Source organism: Diospyros lotus, chromosome 5, assembly GCF_014633365.1.
Source record: "Diospyros lotus cultivar Yz01 chromosome 5, ASM1463336v1, whole genome shotgun sequence".
In the NCBI taxonomy this organism is placed as follows: domain Eukaryota; kingdom Viridiplantae; phylum Streptophyta; class Magnoliopsida; order Ericales; family Ebenaceae; genus Diospyros; species Diospyros lotus.
Genome location: NC_068342.1, coordinates 35187238 through 35197269, shown reverse-complemented (window position 1 = coordinate 35197269; position 10032 = coordinate 35187238). Strand labels below are relative to the sequence as shown.

The following is a 10032-nucleotide window of genomic DNA, read 5'->3' as shown; positions in this document are numbered from 1 at the left end:
ATATTAGAAAAGGTACGATTATAATTATAAGATGTTAATTGGACATTATCTTATCCAGAAATGAGGTAGCTGTTGAGGTAATTGATAATCCATTGATGGAAAAGAAAGAGTGGCTTAATTAGAGAGGGAAGGAGAGGAGGGACCATGTTGTCATTTGGAGGCCCAGCACTGGAGGCCTAACCCATTGGTTTTAGTGCCCGCGCCCCCCCCCCCCGCCCCCCCCTCCCCCCCTCTTCTCACTCTGTCCTTTGCCCCCACACTTCACATGTACCCCCCCCCCCCCCCCCCCCCTCCTCCTCTCTCTCTCTCTCTCTCTCCGGGAGAGGGGGGAGAGAGACAGAGAGAGATTTGTCGATAAATACCACTCCATCTGGGCTCCTCCTCTCGAAATCACAGAGCACAAACTCTCCTATCCGAGTCGCAACCCAGAAATCAAGTCCTCTCTCTCTTTGAAATATAACCCAGAAGAAGAAGAAGAAGAAGAAGAAGAATATATATATATACATATATATATATATAGAGAGAGAGAGAGAGAGAATAATGGCGATGAGGAAATCAAACAAGCTGGCGCAGACGGCGGTGCTGAAGCAAATCCTGAAGAAATGGTCGAGCTTGGGGCTTAAGAAATTACAGGAAGAGGAGGAGCTGCCGGTGGACGTGCCGAAAGGGCACTTCGTAGTGTACGTGGGGGAGAACAGGAGCAGATACATAGTCCCCATCTCCTTCCTCACTCACCCGGAGTTCCAGTGCCTTCTCCAGCTAGCCGAGGAAGAGTTCGGCTTCCACCACGATATGGGCCTCACCATCCCTTGCGAAGAAGTCGTCTTCCGATCCCTAACTGCAATGCTCCGATGCTAGATCCACCCATCCATCCAGGGATTCGTAAATTAATTAATTTGTAGGCATATATATAAATATGGCGAGGGGATCTGATCGATGATCAGATCATGAGACCACAGGGAGAGAGGGGGAGAGAGATGGCCAAGACGAGGCGGTTGGTTTTGATTTGCTGCCACTGCTTCTTCTTTTTTTTTTAACATCTCTTTCTCTCTCTTCACTGCTGCTTGTAGTACAGTCGACTGTGTAGTCTCATTTCTCTCTCTAACCCGAAACTATGAATATTTTGTGGGTTAGAGGATGATGAATTTGTGTAAATTAGTTGGAGATTTTTCTCGCGGAGGCTGCTTTGATTAATTACACCCCGTGGAGACAACTTAATTTGATGCTTAAGCAATTAAGCTTTTTTTCTTTGCTGGCTGCAATGTCACTCTCTCTCTCTCTCTCTCTCTTTCTCTCTCTCTCTCTGCATATACGTATACATATACACGCACGCACACATATCTTTATCGATACAATAATTAACAGCAATATAATGTATTGGCCCAATTAATGGGCATTGGGCTGCATGTAGTCCTATTAATTATATACGGAGGAGTAAGGTATATATATACGCCGATGTTCATATAACTCATTATAAGCAAAGATTGACCAAATATGATCCCAATGAAAGGAATCGGACGGTGTTAATTAATGGTTTGCCATTGTAGCCAACTTCTTCTTCTTCTTCTTCTTCTTCTTCTTCTTCTTCTTCTTCTTCTTCTTCTTCTTCTTCTTCTGTTCACGTATACAAATGCCAAACTATCTCATCTCACGTGATAGCTGCCTTCCATTGTTGTCTCCTCCTCCATGCTGCGCTCACGGTGCTTCAACAAGTTATTTGATTAATGTTGAGTTTTTGACATTAAGTAGTATAATATTGAGTATCACGCAGCTGAGTGTTATAATATATATATAGTTAGTGCCCAAATAAACATTTTTACAAAATTTATTCAATGGTAACTTTAATTTCCATAAAAATTCATTTACTTCAAGTATATAACTATTATATACATATATTGTGGGAGACACATTTGGAGCACCTCAAGACACATTTTCAGCAATTAAAATATATAGTCACCGAACGAATTAACTTGCCCATAATGCATATCAGCTATGATATGAAGGCGTTATGCTCAAAGGGCTTGGCTTAATTGGTCGACTTGGTATTGGTGGTGATAGAGATAAATGTCATAAGGAGAGTTGATAGCTATAGACTTCACATGATCATATGTGTGTACAACACTTGCCCTCCTCTCTCCTTTCATTTTCTCTTCCCATTCCTAAAGGCTAAAAGGCTGCTGTTAATTAAAGTTGCTATACTTTTCATCATGGGGTGTGGTCTCAATTTTACAAGCAAAAGAAACAAACCTCTAGTACTATTGCAACTTGCACTGCAAGAATCTTCCCCCCCCCCCCCCCCCCCCTCTCTCTCTCTCTCAAGTGAGTATGATTCGAAGAAGAAAATATATAATTGATTTAAAAATGTATGTATAAAATGATACCACTGTTGATATTTGAACAAACTACAAAATGTTATATTTTTGTAAAACTAGACTAAGATTGTAAACAAAATTAATTCCAGTATAATATAATATACTAGCTAATCAATCTTAGTATATAAAGACTAAGATTATAGACTTTTTTGTTATCTATATATATAATATAATATGCAAAACTAATCAATATTCTCACAAATATATAATTTCAAACCAAAATTTTACACAATTTTGAGGAAAGGAATCTTGGTCACGCAAGGGGGTCACAAGCACCCATAAACAAATTGCAAATGAACTTTTCTCCCAATTCATGGATCCAACCATATAAATATATATATATATATATATTTAATTGATTGATTTAGGTAGAGAGCTTGATCCACATATAGAAGCTGCAGTATATATATTTAATTGATTGATTTAGTTAAAGAGGTTGATCCATATATAGAAGCTGCAGCTTTTATATATATATATATACATATATTGGGGACCATGCATATTGAATTAAAAGAAGCATACACACACACACACACATATATTGGAAGCTCTCTAACTTGCTAAAGCATGCACTTGCATGGGAATGCTGGGTTTGTTTGGCCTCTTTTTGTTGCAGCCACACAAGTAGTAGTCCTGTTGTAGCTCACATTCACAGCTCTAATTCCAAAATTGTTACTTCCCATCTCAATCAGCTCTGCTTCCCCTATATATATATATATATATATAATAATACTATTAGTACATTTTTATGTATATTTTAGACTACACAAAAGTGTACCAATTATAAAAATGTCTTTCATGAGGTGCATAGAAGCGCGTGAGGCACATGTGAGACGAGGGGTATTTTGATCTTAATACCCTCTTATATAGCTCAAGATATACAAAAATGATGTAAATCTAGCATGATTCATATATATATATATATATATCTTCTTCTATAATATAACTGCTGTTATTGCTCCATTTCTTCCCCTCCTCAAAAATTAAAATATCTTCCCTCCTATTAGTTGCCACTTACCCCCTTTTCTCCTTCACTCATACCCATCTCTCTCTCTCCCTCTCTCACACACACATTATTTTATGGGTATAATTTTTTCTAGAAATGTATCATATATATATATATATATATATGCATGTTGAGTGTGTCTCATAAGTTTGTTGCACATTTAAAAGATAATGATTGTGATTTTTTATTAATTATGAAAAGTATAAATTGGGAGGTTTTTTTCTAGATAATTAACCCTAGATAACTTTTGATGCCAGGAAATCAAGTGAATTATATACTGCAGACAATGCCATAATTAAAGGGGATATATATCCATGGACAAAGAGTTGTGTGTGTCCCATCCTCATCTTTGGGCAACAGCTCTTTTAATTTAGGGTATTCCACAAGAGAGATCGACCACACCTAGCTAGAATTCCTTTATGATTAGTTTGTAAATCCTATAATGGATATATATACCTTCTATAAATAAAACGATATCATTTTCTTATATTCATAATTAGAGAGTAATTAAAAAGATACGATAAATTAAAATACTGATAATTTTACTAATTAGTTGATTTCGATGATACTTTCAGTAGAAGAATTTCTATTTCACTCTCTCTTGATCACTCAAAAAGAGAGTTAAATAATAAAAATAATAATAATTCCTAATTAGCAGAAGGTTTCAACTCACTTGATGATGCACAGAATTCTCATTATCCATATATCTCATAATGATTCGGATTGGCAAATATGTCAGTAATAATACACCATTTTATTAATTGAACTTCTTAATGAATGAATTAATATAATTGCAATTAATTGCTGATGAGTCCCACTAGTTAACAAGGGCGACAGAAGTGACCTCTGTGAGTGATGTTCCAACTTTCACACATCTGTTTGTCTCAATCAGAGACCAATGCAGCAGTAGCAGCAGCAGCAAACGAGAGAGAGAGAGGACAACTGTGTATGTGTGATTAGGCAGTTTCCCTTCCAGTTGGCTGCTGCTGCTTCTTCTGCTATCTTCTCGGTTTTACATGTTACTTGCTTCAGTTTGTCTCCCATGCATGCATGCCAGCCTTCTCCTCCTCCTTTCAATCAGCCACAGCTGGTCAACTTTCAAGCACTTTTTAGGATTGGATGCCTATCAGATCGGTTGCTGTGACTTAAAAGCAGGAAGTTTTATTAAAGTAGAGTTTACTTTTTCATATTTCTGGCAAATTTATTTATGAAAAATTTGTAAAAGCATTTGCTATAATAATAATAATAAAATTAAAACATTATTAATGAACTTAATAAATAATCCAGCATGCATGCATGCATTTATTCGAGCGTACCTGTTGTGTTCATCTCCGCAACCAATTCTTTTTTAAGCTTAATTTCTTCCCCCGCCCCCCAAGCATACATTGTTTTGTTGATTATTCAAGCTTTGTTTGTTTGAGTTCTTGAGGCTTTCTTTGATTTTCTTAATTATGTTTGAATATGATATGGGATCTTAGAGCAAGGCCACGGGCTTCATGCAAGCCTGTGTGGCGCTTGCAGAGAACACAGCATGTTGCCTTTCATGTATATGTATATGTATATACCTGCATCGATCATCACTACTTACTCTTAGTTGGTATTGTCTTCTTTCCAAAAAGAAAACGTACCTCTTCCTTATAAGCTTGAGGATGCATGGTTTGACTACGAATATAAGCCTTCAATATGAAGACACAAATACAAACAACATTGGTTGATTATACACCATGTATGTATGTACAAACATATATATATATATATGAATACTGTGTTTCTGACAGGATGACCAAATGTTATTATCCAATGTGTCATTATGTCTACGTGACAACTCATCGGCATGAGTGTGCCATCTTGGAATATATATATATAAATATATATGAATAAACATGTACCAAACTATAACTATATATATGTGTGTGTGTGTGTTTGTGTGTGTAATTATGGTGACAAGAGATGGGAAATGGTAGGGGGGACCGATGGGTGGCCTACCAGAGGGGTACGAATCTGTACTGGGTGACTGGCAATGGCATGCACCCTTTAGCTAGCAGGCAGCCCCATTTCTTGCTCATTGGTTCACCCCAGCCAAATAAAACATATATACCATCATCACTTTCACCAAGAAAGGCCGGCCGCCATTATTAACGAGCTAGCTAGGGTTTGGAGGCATGACAACGATGGACCAATCTTCATTCATCTCCATTCATTCAATCCAAATTATATATATATATATATGTTTGCTTGCTGGGACGGTTTTGTACGTACGGTTGTATTGTTAATTGTTGTTGCGAATTAATGTACTCCTAAAAATGTACTTCTTTAATTAAAGCATGCATGTTCCCTTCAAACATTAATTAATAATTGTATATATTTAAGATAATATTTATCTTTTTTCTCTACCGTCCATTTTCTTGTTCAATTTAAAGATTCGAGGCAAAGTGGGAAATGACTAGTTATATATATATATATATATATATATAGTTAAAGTTAGGATCGGATCATATAAATCACATATCAAAACTCGAATTCAAGGAAAAAGATAAAAAAAAATAATATAATTCAATTTCTCAACAATTTTTAAAAATAAAATAATTTGTAAATAGATAAAGCTACAAACACTTTCACCCTAATAACCCAATTACGTACAGTACCCTTTGATTTTTTTTCCTCAAAGTGCTCAAGTCTTAATTATCTTTGATTTTTTTGACACACCACTAATTGAAGATAATCTAATTATAATTAGGGTGAATAATTAATTAGGTCCCAAAATTAATTAAAGGTGTATTTGTTTAATATGGATAACACCTATGTTCTTACGTGAGCATGCATATATATATATATATATATATGTAGTATTCATATATGCAGATTGGTGCATGTGAGTATAGGCCCACAAGTGGCCCATTTTCATGCGGATTGAGCAGCATGAGGTACAAGGCCATGTGCATGCCAAAGGCCCATCTACATTTATTAATTAATGTAGTTGTTTATTTATGCCTTTATCATCAACAAGCACGCATCCTTCAATTAAAACTCTTCTTTCATGCTTTCATATGCATACATATATAGTTGTATACACATCCCTTTCATATATACCCATCTACAAAATTATTAGGGTTTTTGAATAGATTTGAGAACTAATTTAAATTAAGATGATTGGGTCATCAATTTGGTTTTGGATCTAATCCAATTACCCTCAGTATGGATCCAATTGCTTAATATGAATTTGTTATACACGTTTGAATTCTCTGATAATTAAGATCCATAATTTTGTGACATATATGCACACTTTGTCCATATATCAAATCATCTAAAGGTTAGTTTTGGGGCAAATTTTGAGGCTCACACCCATCTCAATGTCACCTGATTTTGATTGGATTAATTAGTTGAACTCAATCATGCTTTATGATTAAATTCGATCTGGGTCACAGATTTATGATCCAATCCCAATTGGGTTAGCTTTGAATTTATTTAAAATGGGGACAGACCTAACCACTCCTTCTCAATACAAATTAATGATGGATGAAACCACCCTTAAGTATAAGCTTTTTGGGTTAGATTTGGATGAAAAGAATTAACTTATCATAGTATTTTTTGGGATTAAGAAGTAGCTAAGTACTGCAAGTAACATTTTTTTTTTTTTTTTTTTGTTCTTCAACCGACACTTGTAGCATTAAACTCACATATGATATGATATACGATTCTTTATTGCAAAAATATAATAAACTCAATTTGTAGCTAATATATATATATATATATATATGATGGATGGATGAATGAATGATAGAAATATGAATGATGTTTCCATCAAATCAATCTCGAAAATGAATTGGGTATCCTCTTGAACTGACCCAACAAGATCAGGGTCCCCATGAATGAAATAATTGGACCCTTCAACATGTGGAATATCTCAGCAACTTTTGCTGCACTTGCCCAAGAGAGAGTATACCCCCCCACTATTATGAAATTTGGAAAAATGTCCTTTTTTATATATAAAAAAAATAATGTCATTCTTACTCGACAAAAAGACTATTTACGAAATTTAAAAGCGTGACTTAGACATGCGATGCGACGTTCATATTATTATGGATTTAATTTGAATATGTCGGGCTCAATTCATACTTTCAGGCCCACAAACATGTCCAAAAAGTAAATGATTAGAAATATTATAATTATTTACATATAAAGAAATATACAAGAGCTGTATTATGATCTTATGAACGTTATAACAGTGCAAAAATATGGTGGAAAAGATGAAAAGGCAAAAACAAATTAAAATGGTAAAAGTGTAATTTTATACTCTTTTTTTTTTTTTCTTTATAAAGTTGTAATCAGGTGCAACAGGGTTACAGCGGGAATTGTGGGGGCACTTGAATTGATGGGCCTCGCGCTTTGTGTTGGGTCTTTGTCTGGGAATCGGATTTCAAAGTGAGATGATGTTTAGGTCCAATCCGAAGGGCTCCATCGCTCGACTCTGCATTACCCATCATGAGGTCGCGGAGTATGGCGCTCAATTCCAGCGGTGTTGTGCATTGCAATACGGGGGAGCCAGCTGCCAGCCAGCAGCAGCAATGGTGACAACTACCCATCACTCATGTTTTCAAGATCAAACCATCTATAGTCTTTGAAGACACGAGTCAAATGACAAAAAAAGCATGTGATAAATCGACATAGATTGATGGGTCATGAATTCAATTTCTCTTTTATATAAAGGTTAAATATTTAATTTGTAATTGATTTCTTTCTACTTAATCGAGAATACGACCACAGAGAGCTATACAAGGACGATCATCCCAAAATTAAACCATCCATTCATTCACAATAATGGCTATGACTTTATTAATTAAGAAAATAATTAAATAAGATAATAGACTAAAAGATACATATTTAATCTATGAATGTATTAGGAGAATTGGAGGGAGACATATATACTTCAAGTTTGGGCTTCATTCAAAAGCCCAAGCCCTTACTTACACAGCCCACTTAAACAAGGGAAGGGCACTAGGTAGTAGGTAGGGGTCTATGTAAGGACGGTTTCCAAGATCCTCTCTCACACCCAACAAATTTTTGTCTAACTTTTTAGGTTAATTTTGATAACTTTGTAATCAATTTCAATTTTAGTTGCTCTTCTCTGACTAAACCATCATGGGTAATCCTCATAATTCACTACAACATGGGGTAGGCTATTCCTTCATGTATTAGAAGAAGCCTGTGACGACAGGGTCCTAATTAATCACTATTGAACCTCTTCTTCACTCTCATCTTCTTGTGCTTTCCTAGTTCCACAGTATCAAACCTTAAGGGAGAGGAGAGAAAGATGTTATCTTCTAATCCTTTATCTTTATAAAAATCTCTTTCCAATTACACATTCATTGATTATCAATCACAATTAATTTAAGCCTACAATTATTTTTAATCTGGTAATATTGTTTGTAAACAAAATTTGTACATGAGGGATCACCCAAACGGATGAAATTACCAAATCACGGGCTGCCACATGTCAGTCTCTCAAAGCAATAAAGCAACGATACGTGAATCTAGATCCAATATATGGATTGCAAAGAATCAATGTTATCATGATTTAGCTTAAAAAATTGTCTATTGGTTGGTAATTTTTAAGTCTAGAAATCTCGAAGAAGGCACTAAGTATCCTATCTCATCTAGATTATATAAAAGAGTTGAACCCCTTTGGTAGAAAGAGAATTAATTGATCTTACTCTTTACATACCATTCATTGATCATTTCTACAAACTTGAGCATCAAAGACTAAACTGGAGAATCCACCCTATTTTTTCTTGTATCCACTCCCATCGAGGCAGATTTTGGTGATTGATCCCAAATAATCATCATTTGACACCCATCGTGGATTTAATTGTCTTATATTCTCTGATATACTGAGCCTCTATAACACACAAGCATCTTACTATTATGGCCCTAAGGCTCAATCCTACTTACAACCAACAAAGTGGTAGCAATTTGAACCAAGAGTAGGAGCACAATCAAAACCAACGTCATAATAGCCTAGCAAATCTATCTTCAACACCCGATTAGCTTATACAATTAGAGGGCCAACTTTAATATCTCAATAAGTTGTTGGTAACCTATATCCTCTAGCATGGTAAGCACCACCGCTAGGCTAGAATGGTCTTAGCAAGAGGACCACCAATCCACATAATGAGAATAAAGCCCCTCTCATCATAATGAGCATGAAAGATAACAATCAAAAGAGAAAAAGGTTTCCACGTTGTTCCCTACTCCAATAAGGTAGGATTCCTCAAGAAAAGCGACTTTGACTCAAGAAAAAAAAGATTGTCAAGCTAAAAAGGTGAGAAAATGAGCCTGAAACCTTAGGCCTAAATCAACCCTTGAGTTAAGCTATAATGGCTAAGGTTCGACCAAAAAAGTTTTATATCCTAACCATCAAGCTCTATAACGAAGCTACTAACCTAACTAACCATGTAGAGATCTTATCATCCCATATGCTCATTCAAGTTACCGCTGATGCTATGATAAGATTGTACGGAAACGGAAGACGTTTCTGATAGGAAACAGAAACGAGGAAACGACATTTTTATAAAAAGGTAGGAAACGAAAACGCGAGATAAACTGTAAATTTAAAAAATATAAGGATTTTTTTATAAATATAATTTTTAATATAAA

General features: G+C 35.4%; 1 protein-coding gene across 1 annotated transcript; it reads left to right on the top strand.

The window, feature by feature from the left end:
• Positions 1–284: 284 nt before the first annotated feature.
• On the top strand, positions 285–1248 carry LOC127801721 (protein SMALL AUXIN UP-REGULATED RNA 12-like). Its single transcript, XM_052337089.1, has one exon. It carries the CDS (start codon positions 541–543, stop codon positions 856–858), a length of 318 nt encoding a protein of 105 aa, XP_052193049.1. The 5' UTR covers positions 285–540; the 3' UTR covers positions 859–1248.
• The last annotated feature ends 8784 nt before the right edge of the window (positions 1249–10032 follow it).

What these genes read in the sequence shown, in the direction of transcription:
- LOC127801721 (XM_052337089.1), top strand. Translation starts at nt 541, where the DNA reads ATGGCGATGAGGAAATCAAACAAGCTGGCGCAGACGGCGGTGCTGAAG.